The sequence below is a fragment of the Primulina eburnea genome, chromosome 14, assembly GCF_022965805.1.
Source record: "Primulina eburnea isolate SZY01 chromosome 14, ASM2296580v1, whole genome shotgun sequence".
Classification (NCBI taxonomy): Eukaryota; Viridiplantae; Streptophyta; class Magnoliopsida; order Lamiales; family Gesneriaceae; genus Primulina; species Primulina eburnea.
In genome coordinates, this window is record NC_133114.1 from 24,821,686 (window position 1) to 24,842,973 (window position 21,288).

Consider the following 21,288-nt stretch of genomic DNA (forward strand, 5'->3'; position numbering starts at 1 on the left):
ATCGATATGGAGGACCAACCACCTCCTCCACTCTCATTTAATTTTTCCCGTTGAATTCATCTCACACAGGATATTACCGTCAAACAAGACAGTTTGTCACGTGACTAATTGTTAGGCTTTTACTTCAGTTGTTCTACTAACATCGATATAACTATTTTTCAATAGTAAAAATTTGTGTTATATAGTTTCATATGCCGTATTTTATGGGACGAATATCTTATTTGGGTCATCCATAAGAAAACATTACTTTTTAAAATAAGATATTATTTTGTTATTGTGAATATCGATAAGATTTACTCATAGATAAAGATTCGTGAGACATATTCTTTATCAAAATCGTTTTCTTTCCTACCAAACAATTTGAAAATTCTTAGGATTTGAACCACTTTGTTGTAATAAAAACTTCAACCTCACTCATACAATCTTTTTCTTCCTAAGTCGAGAGTGTTACAATTGAGTTCAAGTTACAATTGAGTATTGAACTCAAGTACATTCAATTGAATGAACTGATTAAAAAAGCTCGATCCTGTCCATATAACATGGGCAAAAGTTATTCATTGATTACCACCATACACAAAGTATAACGTTTCCTCATGTATTACAAAAAGGAATATAAAATATTACATTCATTACACAAATATAACTTAATTCAGTTTCCTTGATATTCTTGATATTATTACAATAGGGGAGTTGTGTGTCATTCCAATCCCCAAACTCCTCAGATTGCAACATTGTGTTTATATTTACAGAAACCGCGGTATCCTACTAGCTCGACTCGCATTCTATGAGCAAACTCAGCCGCCGATCTTCGTTTATTTTCGTGTTTCCAGTCACCTTAAAATCTCAAGCATTGCTTTCTGCAAAAATGTCCAAGAGGGACAGCGCCTGCACGTTCGAAACATGTGAATATTAGGCCAATTTATATAAACTTGTGGAAAAATCTTTCACTAGTTTTGAAAGGGAGAAGTATATTCACCTCGGGTACGGTCAGTTCAAGACGGAACTTAGGACCATCGTAATGGTGGAGGATGGGCCTGAACGAATCCTCCTCCAAAGGCTCGCAAATCTTCCTCGTGATGACTCGGACCTGAAAGGAAATATGATGTTGAATTTTCTCGAGACAAACATGCTTTGCTATGTTTCTTTAACATGGCATGTCGAAGGAACGAACCTGAGCGGGAAAACGTGATTCGCCTGGGTTCTTCTTGTCCTCCCAAGCTGTTGGGTCGATGTTAGATCCACCAAACGTCGCGGCCTGCACGATTAATCCATAAGTCCAGCGATAATAAACAAGAAAACCCATATAGATGGATCCAGTCTCGATATCAATAATCCATAAGAGAAGAAATTAAAATGCAATCTCTCCAACACGAACCTCAAAGATTCCATGGAGTTGATGGGTCGAGTAATTGTACAGGAAGAGAGGTAATCCTGGTGTTATCGCACGGACCGAGTCACGGTAACGGGGAGGCAAACCTGAAAACAAGATCGTCTGGCACAATTAGAGAAGCAAGAACAATATTGCAACTTGCAAACGAATATCCCACGACTGATTGGCCACAATATTCAAGAAACTAAATCAAATTCCAAACATCTTTTTGTCTGAATCTCGAATAAAAATCCTAGTCGTCACTCTGCATGAAACACATTCAAATTTCACCCCAGAATCATTCCCACGATAAGCAACTTAAATATTTGACCATATGGTTGGTTAGTTCTACAATCCAAGCAAACGGAAAATCTCAAAATCCTGCAAATATAACTTAAAGCAATAATAATAAATCGTTTTCGTTTTTAACATACCAAAGAGTTGCCTTTTCAGATTCTCAGCCATGGTATCGTTGTTGCACACAAAGATGTACCCTCCGATGGTTTCATTTCTCGACAAAGCCTCCGCCGGCGGCAGAGTCTTGAATCTCTTGTCCACGCCATTCTTGTTTTCCCCGTTTCCATTGTTCTCCTTATTACCTTTGTTCTTCTTCCCAATTTTTCCGGCGCCGCCGTAAGCCATCTCCTCTTCGTTCTTCCCACCGCCCTTATTCACCTTCCCGTTTACCACAACGTTGTTCATAAAGTGACCTTTCCCTTTGCCGTAATAACTCTTGATATTCAGAGAGGGGGTGGTCAGGTAAATCCCTTTGCTGAACCCGCCGTTCAACCCGCCGTGCAGACCGGGTTTGGATCCGAACCCGGAAACGTCGTCGTTGAGAGGCCCTTTCCACACATCGTTGCTGAACCCGTACCCGGAAATGGAGTCGTTGAACCCGAACCGGGGAAGATCGGCGTTGGTCGTGGATTTCCAGTCATCGTTCGTGAAGCCAAAGTTGTTTCTCGGAGCTCCAAAGCCTGGAACGTTGTCCTTAACCGGAGCCGGAGCCTTCCACCCCTCGTTAATGAACCCAAGATTCAACCTTTCAAGATCCGATTCAATATCGTTGACCAGCTCCAAAGGAGAGCTTACCGACCCCACGTCACCGCCGTTGCGGAAATCAAAGTTCCGGCGCTCCACTGCGGGGCGCTTAGCTCCATAATTACCACTCCAAATCGAATCATTCAGCGACAGATTATCAGTCTGAAGACGAAGATTATCACTGAACTGCCAGAAGGAAGACTGATTACTCTCCATTCCCAAAAAACCACAAAACTCGGAATCAAAATCAATTAACTAATTAATTAAACACAGAAAGAAGCAAACTTTACGAACTGGGATTGTTGGGAAAACCAAGAAATAGGAGGGTAGGTATATATGGAGAAGAAAAACTGGAAATTTCGAGGAAATAGAGACGACGTGTAGAATTGTCAAGAGTAGAGGTAAAATGGTGACAACATAAACGCGGTTTCGTAGAGTGAGGAAGTGAAAGTGAAGTGGTAGTGGGTTTTTTATTAAATTAAATTAAAAATGGAAATCTAGAAGGTTTCCTTTGTTTTCACACACTGGTTTTCTTAAGGATTAAGGCTGTTAATGGCGTAACACGCGGCAACCTAGACGAATATTCCCTGCCTCAAATTTTGTCCCTCCGTAAATATACATACATACATACATAAAAATTTATATAAAACGATTTGCCACGACGGTCGTATTATATCTAAAATTTTCTCATCTGTATCGTTAAAACCAAAAATAATTATAGAATAATTATTAAGTTTTTGATTGAAACTTGAAGATTTTTGTGAACGTTTCGTATGTTTTTTTAATAAAAGTAGAGTTCTAGTAAGTTTAAAAATAAAATTATTAGTCGTAGTGTATTGTGTTTTACGAGAAACAATTTGTCGAGCATATTTAGTGTTATATTCATTACAAATATGTTCAAATATTAAACAATGAGATAGATGGAACAGTTTCTTGTAACCATGTAATTTAAGTTTGAGTAGGTCTCTTGTGAGACGGACTGATGGATAAACTCAACCGATATTCACAATAAAAGTAATATTTTTTTATGGATGACTCAAATAAGATATATGTCTCACAAAATACGACATGTGAGAGCGTCTTACACAAATTTTTGTCTTTAAGTTTAAAATCTAAAACAAAACACATAAAAATATTTCAAAAGTTTCTAAAAAAAAAATTTCTCATTTTGCTTTCGTTATATAAATACATTGAACTAAAATATAATCGCTAGATTTAATATGTTAACTAAAAATACATGCAATATTGAAATAATGTGTTAAAACTAAATGAGAAGTAAGATAATAAACATCAGATAATTCGTCACTAGCATCATTAAACACTTTTAAAATGTCACAAATACTAGAGCATATGTTCCATTGATTCAAAAATAAATAAATATCACGATCTTTAAGATGTTGAAGAAAAAATATACATAATAAATCATTGTATTCAAAAGAGGATAATAATAATTTATATGTTGAATTCCAAAGAGTTGGAAAGTATGGCGCAAATCGTTTAAGCCTCGTGCCATTGATTTTGCAAAAAATTTCTTATTGTTTCATAATTTGGGGATGTGTCAATCGATAATGAATTGTAGTTTTAATTGGTTTTATATATGATTGTAAATTTTTTTAGTCCATCTTGAACACATAAATTTAAATATGACATGTACATCTAATATGAAAAAATTTATCACCTAGTAATGATTTATATATTTTAATAAGCATACTAATAATATAATTTTACTGGCATTATCAAAAGAAATTGAAAACGCTTCTAATCAGTACACAACATTTTCTTAGTGAAATAAAAATTCTCTTTTCAGTTATTCTAAATCTAAGTTCAATACTCTCCGTGTTTTCTTGTCTCACCAACTCTTACGAATACTGCTAAATCATGTAAGTTTTGTTATGAATTAGATTATATGGCATCCTTCATTTGATTATATCGTGCTTAATGAAGTTAATTATTAAAAAATTAAAAATAAAATAAATCTATTTTAACATTTCATGTTCGTTATTTTGATTTTGATGTTAACAAAACTTGTTGTTGTACTTCTAACATATTTATTCAAGTGTGAAGTAACTAAAATAAGAAGCAAGCTGAAACTGAATTCTGCACAAAATAGTGATTCAAATGACAATTTGCCAACTAGACTGATCAGAAAACTCAATTTGGAACAAGTCGTATTTCACGTCAGTTGGGCAAATTCGGATGTTATCAAGGTCTAACTGATAGCTGAATTACCGAACTGATTCCACGAAAAACAGCAATCAGTTGGGTATGAGCAGTTGCGGTATTTTGGTCATATCTCTCAGCTCGATTATTAGAATAAAGCGATTCAGTATGTGTTGGAAAGATAAGACGATGATCCACAAATCATCTTCAAAAGTCAAAGTCTGAATCGAAGCTTAAGATGCTGATAAATGACGATGAAGCTATTGGTTTTGTACAAACTCAAATCAGATAGGCTGATTTGAGCACACCGACTGAACTGAACTGAACCAGCTGCTGACCAACTGAACTGAACTGAACTGAACCAGCTGCTGAATAACTGAACTGAACTGAACCAGCTACTGACCAACTGAAACTGAACCAAACCAGCTGCTGACCAGTCGAACTGAACGACCAGTTGAGTTGACCAGTCGGGAAAATGTCCAGTAAGGTGAATTTGACCGTTGCAATTTCATAAACAGTACAGAAACTTTCAAACAGTCATATTCTTGTGTCTAACGTATATATCATTTTTGGAGCTTATAAATACAACATATTCAAGATCAAACAAGAGCTTTTGAAGATGATTCAAAGTATAGGCAGTTAGCATGAAGAAATCAGCTAGTTGAGAACACAAGCCCTTGTGTGAGGATTTATTTGAGATGTACACTGTGAAGGATAAATTCCTCACACACAATCACTCACACATATTGTGGGGACCCGGACGCTAATCAAGTTCTTAATCATCATTGGGACTAATTAATCAATTATAAAACAGGGTCTAAAATTTTTTTCTTTTTAAAATACGGAACGTAGTGAAATCAAGCTAATATACATATCAGTATATAATAAAGTACAAGTCATGTACCGTCTACAAATCAGTACAAACTAAGGTTCAACAACTACTATCAAGTGTTTTACCCCTATATACAATCCAAGTCCGGAGCCTCCACTCTAATCACGATCTCTCCTCATCTCTTGGACCCTGATCCTGTCCCACCTGTTGTCATGTACACATACAGACAAGACAACAGCCGGATAACTCCGGTGAGAATAAATCCCAGTATAAATCAACGAAACATGCAATCATATAAACAAATATAAAGCATGTAATCAGGTAACAGTAATATGTATCCAAATCTGAAACATAATTACAATTCTACAATTCAGACTAGACTCAATCCTAGTCTAGGGATCCCGGTTTCCAAATGTGGTATTCCTATATCGAATTCCGTAATAGAAGGAATGATCCTATTACTCGATATAACCAAATATGGTGTTCCTATATCGAATTCCGTAATAGAAGAATTCCAATCCTAATTACTCGATATAACCAACATCCGGAGTCCTGACCTATCCGTCATGGACTGTAGCTCTATCGCTAATATCGTTATCTTGAGACATCGTGCAATGTTCCCGTGGCGATTCCACCACTATCAGGAACTTCTGTCACAAGATTACTCATCTGATACCTGCTATCTATAATCAAGAAAACAAGTACACTAATCAAATCAATTCAAATATCAATGCAATAAAGTAAAGTATGTGATTTAGGGAAACTCAAGTCTAATCCGACTCAAGTCGATCTCCCAATACCACATTGACTTATACCTTTCTTTCGTTGGTATCTGGCTCAGTCGAAGTCCTGAATTTACAGTCTGTGTCCAGTTGTAGCTTACGTTGCTAGGAACTCGGTATCGAAGTCGGATTTAAAATCAGACGGACGGATTAATCGTAAATCAATTCTGGAGTCAAGGATCAAAGCTTTTCCCTCTATTTCGTTTTTCCCTTTTTCTGAGGAAGACTTGCATGTTTATAATATATATATATATATATATATATATATATATATATATATATATATATATATATATATATATATATATATATATATATATATATATATATATATATATATATATAACATGCAAAATGGCAAATGGCTCACTCTTGGCCAAACACGTCTCACGCTTGGGCGGTTGATCTTTATCGCTCGGGCGCTTGCTCGGCGCTCGGGCGGTTAAAACTTACCGCCCGGGCGCGGAAGACTCTGCCTCCCGATTAAGCCTTGGCGCTCGAGCGGTCAAAAACTACCGCCCGGGCGCCACATCCTCTGCCCAAAGTCATTTTCTACCGCTCGGGCGCCAATAGTTCTGTTAAAAACTTGCACAATTCATATGAAATCTTATTTCGTATCCCGATTAATCCTTTCGTAACCATATCAATTATAAATCAACAATTACCGATTACTAGGATTAAATTTCCGGGCATTACACATATACAAGAGAGTTGAACTTCAAATATTAGTTGAGTGAGTCTTTACACAAAGACGTAAAACATTGTGTTTGTAGTCTTTGCATATGAGACATTAAATAATATGCTGATTGTGAGGTGTTACCTACAATTTTGAGAGCTAGGAGTTCAGTTAGGCAGTAGTGTAAGTCCTAAGTTGAGTGAATTTGTACAAAGAGTTGTATAAATCAAAGTTTTCTAGTAAATTTTTCCCAAGGGGAAGAAGGGGTGACGTATGAGCATTTGAAGTCTCCGAACATCCATAAACAAATTCATGTCTATTTGTTTATTGCATTTATTTATTATTTCCATTGTTTTAAAGATGCATTGTTGAAGAATTTTATGTGTTTTAGTTTGATAAAATTCTACGAAAGATTATTTCAAGTATCTTCCGCTTGATTTGAAAACCAAACTTGATTTAATTCATCGGTGTTTAATATTTCAAGAACCGAGCTATTGTAGCTTAACGATGATCCCTCTAACTGATCCTGTCAAAATCTACAAATGATAATATCTCTTTTTGATGAAAATCAACTTAAAGATCCAAAAATAAATCTAATATTTAAAAGTTAGTTTATTATTTCAAATCTAAAAAGATTAAAGAATTCTTTAAAAGCCTTTGAAAAACAAAGTTCAATACTCGCTGCTTAAGTGATATCAGAGCCATTTACTGAAAAAAAATTTCTAAATTAAAGAGATCATATTTTCTTGTTCTAAAGAAAGAATGTAGCTCTACACTGGAGAAATCCTTAAGTCAGGTATCTGTAAAACATGTAAAGTCTAAGGGGTATGGTTGGAATAAATCATTAACATTAACTATTCAAATCTTTAATGAAGAAGATAATAAGATCATTTAATAAGAAGAAATCTTCTAGTGTAATACTAAAAATAAAGAATTAATCATCTATGAAAATTTTGAGAAAAATATTCAAGACTTAAAATTACCAGCATCTTCTAATATGAAGATATATAGATCTGATAATTTTAATTTATATCTGATTATATCATAAAAACCATAGAAGAAACAATTTATCTAAAAAAATGACATGATTCATTTAGTTTGTTATCACAAAAAAACTTCTTAATATTCACAAGCAATCTTATAAATTTATGCACTTAGGAACGATTCAAGTAGGCTTAAAGTCTCTTATAAGATTAGGATTAAATAATTCAGCATTAATTGTTGGGTGCAATAATTGTCCTTGCTTGGTAGAGCGATCGAACCATGGTGCTTGTGCTGCTGTGCGGTTTAAAAGATTTGAGTTGCACCATTACCACTAGCTATAGCTTTTGGTAAAGCGGTATGCACTCGGTCCTACAATTGGTATCAGAGCCAAGGTCATGGGTTCGATTCCCATTGATTGCAAGGAGTGCAATTATTGGGAGGTAGATTGTTGGATGCAATAATTGTCCTTGCTTGGTAGAGCGATCGAACCATGGTGCTTGTGCTGCTATGCGATTTAAAAGATTTGAGTTGCACCATTACCACTAGCTATAGCTTTTGGTAAAGCGGTAAACACTCGATCCTACATTAATCATAGTTAGATATCAAAGACATAATAAATTTGAATATTCCTTATTATGAATATAAAGTCCTCTTTATGTGAAGGACATGTACATTTTAGCTGTTTCTCTAATTTTCATATTTCTCTTTCCGATCCAAACATCATAAAAGCACTCACTTTAAATATAAAGACGGAGGGTTTTGATATGATAGATGGAATAGAAAATGTTATTATATTATAAAGAATTCGTTATAAAGTTATGAATTCAAATATTTCTAATTTTAGAATTGATTCTAATCAAATTAGTTCTAAGATAGGAAACAATATTCTCTTCATAACTGACTTTAATAAAATTAATATTATGATTCTTAAAACAATTAATTGGAATCAGGTTACTCTTCCAGAAATCTGGAAAATAGAGAATATTACTCATTTTCTTAAAGAAGAAATTAGAAAATTAGAAAGTATTGTTCAGTACATAGATGGTGATATTGAAATAAAATTCTCATATCAAAGATATATACGCCTTAAATTACACGAAAAATTAGAAATTTCACTTTTTCTATATTTACAACTAACTTTGAAAAAATAAGTATATCTGGTATTCAATAACCAATGAATCAATTTCTCAACCTGAATATAAGGTTGATCTTTGTGAAAAACAGAACTTTTAATTCCCCTATATTTCCTGATATGGGTTATAATGTTATAATCATTAGTAATGACTATCTTATTCAAAAAAGTTTAAATAAAACTAAAAATCAAAATAAGAAAAAATAGTTTTTAAGTTACTTAAAACCAAAACAACAATTGTCATATTTGTTAAAATATAAAGACTTGATAAAAAAAATCTAAATCAAATCGACTTTTTTTAAATGGATTTCTTGAAAGAAATTTTTGGTGCTCTTCTATTATAAAATATTTTAATATTTGTCACTTATAAATGTAATTCAATTATTTTAAATTATACAAAAACAATGAAGTTATTATGTGCGATAAATGTAATTTAATTCTTTTAAATCATACAAAAACTCAATCAGTACATATCGACTGATCTTCTAACATAAACAATTATTAGATACCGACATTCCTATTCCCAGTTATTAAATATTCCTAGCAATCTATGATATCGAACGCTTACTTTTTATCAAATGTTATAATCAGTAATAATGATTTAATTATAATATTTTAAGCCCCAAACATTATGTAATGCCATCATCTTCTTAATGGACCAAACTCTATTGATTGTTCAATTTTAAAAATATATCCATATTATAATCCATTATTTTGATAATTTTATGAAGCCCAATTTTTATTTAAGTGCCGGTATGAATAGCCCATAGCCCTTTAAAGATTTGTTGGTCTCTTAAAATTCAAAATCTTACAAGAGTATAATGAATATTGGATACAAAATACCTGTAAAAGTGCACCTTAACCAAACTAAAAGGATTGCCCGATCCAGAAGGTTACAATATTATCATGGTTCATGACTATGGATACAAAAGGCCAAAACGAATAAATTTCAACGAAGCAGCGAAGAGACAAACACCTTACCGTACCTTTGAGTACATGGTCATCCGAGAGAGCGGCTTGCGACTGCGGCGCTAAGAGAGATGTGCGGAGGCAGAGGGAGCGGGACAAAATAACTTAGTGTAACTTAGAGAAGATGGTCTCTTGAAATATAACAGAGGAGACAAAAACGTTATTCCGACATGCTGCCCACCGGGTTGGCCGGTTAGATTTTCTGCATATGTGTATGTATGTATGTACAACATTTTGATATGTCGCACATTTACCGTATTTGTCTATTCAATGTGAAAAAACATATCTAAATTGCACATCCAATATATTATTGACATTTCATTGGTGGGCAGGGACGGACCTATGCTTGGCCCGTCCTAGGCTGTAGCCCAGCCTAATTTTTTTTACAAGGAGTTATAAAGATTTGAGTCAATTTTTTTTTTTTTTTGTTAAATATATATAGAGATTTAAACACAGTCTAATTTTTTAAAAAGATATCACGGTGCAAATAACTCATAAAAGTTAATATCTAGAATACCTATTTAACTTTCATAGTGAATAAATGTAAATTTTCGACATTTCAAATGAGGTTTGGTGCAAATAACTCACAAAAGCGATAAATTTATTTTATCAATTTTTTTATTTAATAGAATTTAATTTTGAAAGTACATTTAAAATATATTAAAAATAGTTTTAAAATGTAAATTTTGAATCTAAGTGAAACTTGTCTTATATTACACGGGTTACATATTAATTTAAATAATATAGAAATTTTGAAAAATGATATTGATTAAACTTCTTTTTTGAAAATTAACTCTCCTATTTCGAATACGCTAGGAACAATAAGTTTTTGTTATAAAAAAAAAAAAACCAAAATTCATTTTGCTAACTATTTTCATATTAATATCTCATATTTGGGATATATATATATATATATATATATAAATTAACTTATTATATTAAGTTCAAGCTCACCTCAACTTTAATTTCTAGATCCGTCCCTGTTTGTGGGTCAAGAAGTGTGCACACTAAGTGAGCAACATATCAAAACTATACATGTACGTATATATGTATTAATGTATGTTTATATATAAAAGTGGCCATTTGCTATTATCTGAAAAAACAAAATTATTTTATATATGAAATCCGAAACCAAGATGTTTTAAATTGGGAATACCTCATTATATAATTGGCGGAAATAGGAGGATGATACTACGAGGTAAAAATTATAATTTAATGGAGTAGTAGATTTTGAGAGAACAAATACTTTTTGAAACGGTTGAGCTCCTCATACGCTGTTTCTGTCATATATGATATTTTGTAAAAATTAAACTTTCAATCCTTTTGATTCAAGGAAGAAATCTCGAGTTTTCACTTTTATCATTAAATATAATTTTTGATAAAGCTTCAAACACAATTCAATTTGTATCTGAGCTAAGACCACATCATTGATTCCTATATTATGAGAACATGAAATTTTAATTTAGAAGCGTAAACAAACGAGTCAGTTCAAAAAATATTTGATTTGTATTCGAGCTTTTGTCGAATTTGAGCCAAACTTGAAAATGTTCGAAAAAATTTCCAAGCCAAACTCTGAGCATTAATTATTTTGTTCAATATTGCGTAAGTACTTACGAGCTTAATAATTTATTGATATATAATATCTTAAATAAATATATTTCAATTATTTATTTTCGAGTACTTCGCAAATAAATTTGAATATTTCAAGCCGAACTGAATTTGAGCTTTGGTTCGAACCAAATTCAAGCCGGAAACTGATAAACTTTTAATATATTTGTATTTTTTATATCGTAATTTCCAGTATTTTTTCACTTCCGACATGCTAACTGGATACACTTTTTGTGTTATTTTGTTGTAAAAGAAATTTTATGGTTTTGGAGCAAATTTGAGCTAAAGAGATGATTTTAATCACATTTGAATTTGTTAAAATAAAGTTGTGAAAGAGAGACAAAAATATAAGAAGTCCTGTAATAAAGCATAGTCAAGACTTGTGACTGTTCTTCTGCTAGTGAATCTTGAAATTTGTGAAGATTATGCCAAAATTTAGAGCTTTAGTTATGATATTTGACTTAAAAATAATTCTTGGAGAGATAAGTTTTTTTGGGAGAAAGAATACAACATAGAGTTGTATTCCATAAAAATTTTATATTCTTTTTTTGAAATATTTTCAACGTTAGATTTTCTATTGATTAATGGGCTTTTCCCTCGTACCTAATTAATCAACACACGTGAAAAGCAAGGAAGCACAAAAAAAAAAAAGGAAAATCCAACCATATTCACATGAAGGACCAGGGAAGAAGGAGGCGCGTGATTTTCTCTCCATTTTTCTCTAGATTTCTTCCCGATTCTAGTATGTTTCTTTTATGTATTCTATTGATCTATTTCTATGGAGTTCGTAAACCGAGACATGCTTGGCTAGGGTTTTACTTCTAGTATGTTTCTTTTATGTATTCTATTGATCTATTTCTATGGAGTTCGTAAACCGAGACATGCTTGGCTAGGGTTTTATTTCTGATTCAGTTATTTCGATTTTATCACTATTATGTTTTGTATTTAATTTATTATTCTTGTTCGCTTCAAGTATTTGTTGATTTATATTTAATTTTATGAAAGTTATTTATCGATTAATCTGAAAATTTAATTCGATATATAATTTTTTATTGTTGTCCATCAATTCGTTGATCCGTAATTGTCATGAATGATTGGAACATGAGTATCGGTAGGTTATGTGTATTATGTTATCATAGCATATTTAATCTAAATAAATCAACGAAACTCAATCTATCAATTACAGCTATCTCGATAATTAGATTTTACGATTAAGTATTTTCACATAGTGAAAATAATATTTTTAATTACACTATCATGCCAAGTTAGTTATTATTAAGTTTTGACTAGATGTTGGATTTAGTCAATTAAATTAGGAAAACACAATAATTTTAACGGATATCTCTATAACCTTAAGATTAATTGCTTGGAAATGGATGAATAAATCAAATGTGAACTAATGAACAGTGATATAATCGAATATTAGAATCTCATTGAATCAGAATTTGTTGATATTGAATTTCATTTACCTTGGTTGATTATATTCTCATTATAGATTTATTATTCTACTAGCTTGTCAATTTTAATCTTAGTGTTCTATTTAGTCTATATCACAAATCCAATTTTTATTTGTTTTTATTTTTAAAAGAAATAAATATCTCGTTCTATGTGGATTCAACCCTACTTACAATTACATTCGTTGTTTTTAAAAGTAGAAATTTAAGTTTAGTAGTTCAACGACAGCACACCAAAAACATTAAAATTTCTATATTAAAAAAGAACGAATGTAATTGTGAGTAGGGTTAAAATTTTCGATTTTTGAATTGAACTCGATGTTGAATACATATCTTTTGATAAGAATTTGAGCCTTAATTTTTTTCATATTCGTCTTGGTTCATTTATATCTCTATTTGAGTTTTTGTACGTTTTAAAATAAGTAGATATAACTTTTGATAAAGCCATAATTTTTTTTATCACAAATATTATATCAGTAGTTCAGAATATAATTTATAACTATTTTTAATAAGAAAAATTGTTATCTTATATATATAATTTTATCACTAAACAATATTGTGTAAATAAGACTACTATATCTTATTATTGTATTACTTGACAATATTATTTTCACACTTTACTTTCTTACATCGAAAATTGTGATCGATTTGTTACGTAACTATATAAATTATCAATTTTAAAAATGTATGCTATTTCATTTAATTTTATTAATATTTTCAGAACCAAACAAATAAATTGAATCGATTTTTGGGAAAAAAATATTTTGTGTTTTGATTGTTATATTTTGTTTCAGTTTGTTTTTTTTTTCTTTGCAAAATACATTTATTTTATTTTATTTTCAAAATATTTAATCAATTTAATGCTGTAAATAAATTCAACTAATTTTCCATAACTTGAATTAATTGGTTGTTGGACTGTGGCTACAGAATACAGATGGCGATATACATCATACTTGAAGGCTGAACCAGCGAAGCGAATATTAAAAATTCAATACATTTATTATTTAAAAAAAAAATTATTAATAAAAATACTCTTATTCTAAATTTTGTAATAGAAATAGTAAATATTATTGTCATTCACTAAATAATAACGTTAGTTCTGCAATGAAAAGAGTACATATATAAATTGATGCAACAAACTTAAAATTTTATATTTAATTGTTTAACGATTATATCACATGTATATTGTTGCAAGGCAAAAATTTGTGTAAGACGGTCTCACGGGTCATATTTGTGAGACGGATCTTTTATTTGGGTCACCCATGAAAAAGTATTACTTTTTATGCTAAGAGTGTTACTTTTTATTGTGAATATGTGTAGGGTTGACCCGTCTCACAGATTATGATCCGTGAGACGGTCTCACATGAGACAAACTCATTGTGCCACCGTATACATAATTTAGGTGGGTTTTTTTTTTTTAGATGAGGGAATTCTGATATTGTATCATGTTAGAGACTTGATCGAACCGATTTACTTTAAAAATGGATCAACTGATCTGACAGATTGAATCGACGATCGGACTGAAAAATCGTTATATTATATAAAATAATAATATTATTATATAGTAAATAATATATTTTAATTCTAAATATCTTAAAGGTTGTATATATATAAATAACAAAAAAATATATTTACTAAAATTATATTTTTAATAAAGTTCAAAATCAAAATAGTTATATATATAATCAAAAAATAAAATTTAAATTAAAAAATAATTTTCTAAAATAAAAATAAAAATAAAAATTGATTTGTTTAAAAAGAAGAAAGGTCTGAACCGGTCGGAACGTTTCTTGATTGGTTTTGATCGGTTCTGGCCGATCCAACCGTTTCTGATTGGTTTGACCAGTCAAATGGGTTTTTTTTTTTTATCACTTTTCGGATCGAACCCATAACTAATTCTCGATCGAACAGGTAGAAACGGCCAATCCTGTCCGAGTTTTGAAAATATTATTATATTCATTAATCTACATGATATATATTCCTTTGTCAAAATATAAATTATGTAGGATGTAATTTTTAAACGTATATATATGTTTATACCAAAAACCTGAGAAATATGTATCCGATCCGTTATAGAATAAATAATAATATTAAAAAGTGGGTATTTTGGAATAATACAATACTTTCCTTTTAAAATTCCAATTATTTAAACAAAAAAATATTGATGGTTTAAGTTGTTCTTATCAACAATAATAATAAATAGTGACATATAAGATTCGAGTGTGGTACAAAGTCTTGATTTTTGCCTATGAATGGGAAGCAAGAAAAAGCATTGGAAATCATCGTGAAAAATTTTTTTGGATTCACTTTTTCCCAACATGTGGAGAAGATGTCGCTGTTTATACAACTAATTCAGACAAATCTCTCTTGTCCACAAATCTTGCACCCACTCCCAAAAAATAAAACAAATCTTGACCCTAGATATTAATTGGACAGCTCATATCAGAGCCAATATGCCGGGTACTTTCCTCATTACTCGGGCACTTGTTTTTCTCTCGGATAATCAACAGCCCGAGCCCTCATACAAGCACCCGGGTACCTTACCACTCGGGCCACCTCGAGAATTGCACCACACTCGAGTATGATTGATACAGCCTGTCTAATATGTCAGAACCACTTGTATTTGGAGTGTTCTAAAAGTCATCAGAAGATATAGTATGGACAGCCGACTCGCCATACTTAGTATGTGACACTAGAAATGAGGTACTTAACCTATTTTCTACCATAAATAACAGGTATTAATGTCATTTAATGATTCTGAAAAATTCTTGAACTCTCAAGCATACATATATTTTCTCATATATTTGCTTGTATTCATCTCCAACCTGCTTACTTAAGCATCGGAATGGCTACGTCGGACACTCCTCCGACGCCCATTCACGAGTTACTTTCTTGTTTGCAGGTGTTATCAAAGCCATTATCTTCACTCAAATTCATAAATACTAAATTGTTGATTTGATCCAGTGGAATCCCCTTACCCAGCTCATCTATTTCATCGTGATCACATCATACATCAAGAATCATGCAACCGACTCGTCGTCCCTTTATTCGGCTACAATCATCGCTTCTCGAGAAGAAAAAAAATAATACTACAAATTTTTGTATGTATTTTCCACGCTCATCGCTCAGTAGTCTCCTCCGATTTCGACAAGTTTCTCTTTTTCATTCCAGACACAAATAGCTGGTTTTTTGTGATACGATCTCATTGATATTTATTTGTTAGACGGGTAAGTCATGTCAATAATTACAATAAAAAATTGATATTTTTTTTACCTAATATTATTAACAATCTTCAAAGAAATATGGAGTGAGATCCCGGGAATTGTTGAAATTGCGCAAGTGGGGCTGTACTAGTCTATGATCTTGAATTTACGTTTTAATATTATTTAAGCTTTGTTCGGAATATTGGGTGCGATTAACCTATCGTCAAAGTCAACATATTTAAATGATCAATAAAATGTGTATACTCTTTATTCTTACATGTTGCAAAATGGACCATGCTACATTGGATTAAAGTAACTTGCCTCTTGGCCTGCCCTACTAAATCGAAATAAGGTCCAAGTCGCCACAGCCAAAAATAGGGTCGGTATATTGTACCATATCATACTAACAATAATATATGTATATCATATCGAAACTTTCGGTATAAAAAAATATATAATGATATTGTGACGAAACATTTTTATAACTACCATATCGATTTTACTGAAATTTTGCGATATACAGATATTTCGGTGTGATATCGATATATACTGTTTTAACCCAGAAAACCTTATTTTTTTTACAAATTTATAACTTTATTATTTAAGAATATTATATATTTTAAAATTTATATATTGTTTCGATATTTTAGTATATACCGAAGTTTTCAAATTTCATATTGTTATCGCATCGAAAATTTTTGTATTATTATTATAATGTAAAGAAAATTTCGATAAATGCAGTATTTTTCGATACTGTATCCTCGTTTTCGGGAAAGTCGGCATGAATCGGGCGTGCACACACAATGACCACATCCTGGATGAGGGGAAGACAATCATCTCCTCAAGATTCAAGAGTGCTGCTATGCCAAAGTATATAATGTACCGAACTATGGAAAATTATGGGTATTACTCCACCACGATTCAAATTTAAGCCAACAATAAATGGTTATGTTTGAAACTTGAATTAAATTTTCCTTGCACTACTTTCTAATATCTAGAAAATTTCAAAAGTTGGGAATTGTAAAAAAATTCATATGAATTTAAAATGGGAGATTGGACAAAAATAAGACATTAATATTTCATAATCGTAAATTTACTGAAATTTGGAAAATATCAAATTTCAATTTAGAAAAATGTTGATTACTAAAAGATGAAAAAATTTGTGATCTTTTAGTGTGACGTCATAAGACGAAGAGAGCAGAGAGTGATCATCGGTGTCATGAGCTAGCAAAAACAAATAGCAGTTTTTGGCTAGGTTTTAGGCGAAGAGAAGTAAGAATGAACCGATCTCACATCAGAATGAGATGAATTTCAAGAACGTACGTACAGATATGAAAATATACAATTAGGGATTGCTTAAAATATTTGATGAGCATTACTCATGCCAACAAAATCCATCTTCTTTTCGAGGATCTATAACTAAAACCTCTCAAGCAAGCATGCTTCACTTGAGAATTTTAGGATTTGTGACTTCTTGAAAAGTTTCTTTAAAAAATAAAATGTGAATACAGTTGTGACAAAGTATCAAATTTGGGGCGTTGCATTTTGAATGAAAATATTTGTAAATGTATACGTACATGTTAGTTCTATAAATTATGTTCTTAAAATTTACATGGATGATGATCAAAATATATTATTAATTCTTACCATGATGTATTCACATCCATGGTGAGAGTAGATTTTTTTAATTTAGTGCAGCTTATTTACTATTTCGACTAACGATGTTAGATTTCAAGAATTTTGTGAATGTTGAAAGTAAAAATTTACGATAAAAAGTAAAAATCTCAAACTCACGAAATATATTAAACTGTGCACCTTATAAAAGTCTACTCAATTATGTTCTTCTTCACTTATGTGTGACCTATTTATAGATTTTTTTGAAAATAATCCAAAAATAAATATATAATTACATACATCATCACATAATAATTTTCAATATTTACAACTTTTATTTTCAACTTTCAATAATTTCAACTCTTTATTTTCAGCAGTGAACAATTAATTATAATTATTATCATTATTATTTATGCTATCCAAAATCAATAACATATCAAATAATTTAATCTCATCCATCAAAATTTAAAAATATATAATATTGTTGATGCCTTATAACTCATTTACTATCTCTTGTTAATAATATGTCATATTTGTTACATCACATAACCAATTTTTTAAATTAAAAAATAAAAAACCATTTTATAAAAAAAATTGAAGATTAAACGATGTCATTCAAAGACTAGTCTCTGGAATCTGGATAAATAAAAGGGAAAATTTTAATATGCAATAATTTAATTTTTTATTTTATTAAATTTTTTAAAATTTAAAAAAATAAAAATCACAGCAACCTTTGGGAGAATAAAGTTTAGGACAGGCCGTGTCACATGTATGTGTCCTCGTACAACATGTAGTTGTCCGTCCACTCCCTTTGCAGACAGACAGCAGAGCAAGTTGACAAGATGCGGGGCCCTTACGCCACGTGGCGTCATCTGATATCTTGTACTCCCCATGGACCACTGAACTCCCGAATCACAAAACCCCAACCCCTGGGTAACACATTACCACTGCGGGGCCCGCACAGTGGTATTTCAGTATCTCTTATTAAAACTTTTTATATATATATATACTAGTTATTTTGCACACATGCGGAATATACAATTTTTTTTATGATTATTGATGAACTAAAATGAAATTGATAAATTAGAGAGGGATTAAACTGATATTTCAATGATTGGAATAAAAAAAAATAAAAATAAAAGTGTGTTGAATTTTTAAAAAAAAAGCAAAAAAAAGTGTAATATTAGTATCATATAAGGGTAAAATTAGAAAAAAAAAATTGTGTCCTCTATATGTAATTATTATCACGTCCTCACACTTAATAATATAGAATAGAAGATATAGTATAGAAAATACGAGAAATTGGTTTTCAGTCCCCAGCCGTCGATTTTTTTTGTGTTCAGTCCCTTAGTAATTTTTTAGTACCACATTTTTCACATGAAGTGTACCATATTTTGTATGACATAGTACCACAATTTTTTGGGTAGGGAGTGAACCCAAAGAAATGTTTTACTTGAGGATTTTTCAACTACTTCTCCTAAAAAATATAATGTGTGTATATATATAATATGTATATATATTTAAGTGAATATCCACTATTTGTCCTTGAATTCTTGAAGACAAATAAAATAATTAAGGTCATCAAAGTAATTACAAGGTGTTAAAAATATCTTCCCATGTAACTTTTAGAAATTTCTGTCGGTTACAATTTAACCATTTTCCCGGTTGACCAACAAACCGCATTTCACATCATGATAATTATCTTCTTTTTCGGGTTTTTTTTAAAAATAATATATTTTTAAAACTTATTTATAAAAATATTGCAGATTTTAAAACTTTACCAAAATATAACAATCCGGAGTTTTCTGTCCCGGATTCAGAATCCGGGACAGACTGGCACGGATTCTGAATCCGTGCCCAGTCCGTTTTTTTTTTAAAAAAAAAGAGAGATTAGCGACGGTTTAACCAAAAACGGTCGCACTTAGCGACGGTTTTACTGAACAAACCGTCGCAATTAGCGACGGTTTAACCAAAACCGTCGCTAAAACAAGGATTTTTTCAATTTCATGCCTATACGAATTCATCTCATCTTCAGATCAACTTTTCGGTTTCGACATTCTTTTTGAGCAGTTATTTTTTTTCGATCCGTGTCTTTTTTTTTATAAAAATTCAGTGATAAGTTTTTATTTGTAATTTTCGACTGTAAATAATAAATCGTGTACGCTGATGATAATCTGATAAATGGTATAAATATGATAATTATTTTTAAATATAAATAATAATTTATAATACGTAAATAAACTACTAACTTTAAATAATTATATTATCTTTACTTACATTAGTAACACATAATTATACTAATAACAATAGTATTATGAATAACTACAAATATTTTGATTATACTAATACTACAAATATTCTAGTTATTGTAATTAAAATAATTATAATTATTATTGTTACTATTGTTTTATTTCAAACTGCTGTAAATTAAGATTATTATAATTATAATTTATATTGAGATTGATAATAGTCTTAGTTTACAGTAGTTCGAAATAATAACAATAGTAACAATAATAATTATAATTATTTTAATTATAATAACAAGAGTATTTGTAGTATTAGTGTAATCAAAATATTTGTAGTTATTCATAATACTAATGTTATTAGTATAATTATTTGTTACTGCCAAAAACTTGTGTGAGACGGTCTCACGGGTCGTATTTGTGAGACGGATGAAAAAATATTACTTTTTATGCTAAGAGTATTACTTTTTATTGTGAATATGGGTAGGGTTGACCCGTCTCACGGATTATGACCTGTGAGACGGTCTCACATGAGACTCTCACTCTTGTAAGTAAAGACAATATAATTATTTACAGTAAGTAGTTTATTTACGTGTTATAAATTATTTTTTATATTTTAAAAAAACTTATCATCTTTATAAAATTTACCAATTAACATCAGTATACATGTTTAATTATTTACATCCCAAAATATCAAATAAAAACTTATCACTGAATTTTTATATAAAAAAAAAGACATGGATCGAAAAAAAAATAACTGCTCAAGAAGAATGCCGAAACCGAAAAGTTGAGCTGAAAGGATGGGATGAATTCGTATAGGCATGAAATTGAAAAAATCCTTGTTTTAGCGACGGTTTATGGTTAAACCGTCGCTAATTGCGACGGTTTGTTCAGTAAAACCGTCGCTAAGTGCGACCGTTTTTGGTTAAACCGTCGCTAATCTCTCTTTTTTTTTTTTTAAAAGAAAAAGGGACTGGGCACGGATTCTTAGAATCCGTGCCAGTCTGTCCCGGATTCTGAATCCGGCACAGAAAACTCCGGATTGCTATATTTTGGTAAAGTTTTAAAATCTGCAATATTTTTATAAATAAGTTTTAAAAATATATTATTTTTAAAAAAAACCCTTCTTTTTCTTCTTCTATCTTCTTTGTTTCAAAAATTTTAACTCCATTTTCAAAAATAAAAAAAATCCTTTTTAATGTAAATTAATTACTATAATTA

General features: G+C 30.9%; 1 protein-coding gene across 1 annotated transcript; it reads right to left on the reverse strand.

Annotated features, from left to right (window-relative positions):
• Positions 1-535: 535 nt before the first annotated feature.
• On the reverse strand, positions 536-2,836 carry LOC140811762 (DCD domain-containing protein NRP-B-like). Its single transcript, XM_073169830.1, has 5 exons — positions 1,804-2,836; positions 1,376-1,476; positions 1,172-1,255; positions 977-1,087; positions 536-885 (listed from the first exon to the last, which is right to left on the reverse strand). The coding sequence occupies exons 1-5, from the start codon at positions 2,624-2,626 to the stop codon at positions 844-846; spliced, it is 1,161 nt and encodes a 386-aa protein (XP_073025931.1). The 5' UTR covers positions 2,627-2,836; the 3' UTR covers positions 536-843.
• Positions 2,837-21,288: the final 18,452 nt, after the last annotated feature.

What these genes read in the sequence shown, in the direction of transcription:
- LOC140811762 (XM_073169830.1), bottom strand. Translation starts at nt 2,626, where the DNA reads ATGGAGAGTAATCAGTCTTCCTTCTGGCAGTTCAGTGATAATCTTCGT. An exon ending in AACTCCATGGAATCTTTGAG is followed by an intron (nt 1,256 to 1,375) that starts GTTCGTGTTGGA and finishes TTAATCGTGCAG; the next exon opens with GCCGCGACGTTTGGTGGATC. An exon ending in TTGAACTGACCGTACCCGAG is followed by an intron (nt 886 to 976) that starts GTGAATATACTT and finishes TCGAACGTGCAG; the next exon opens with GCGCTGTCCCTCTTGGACAT.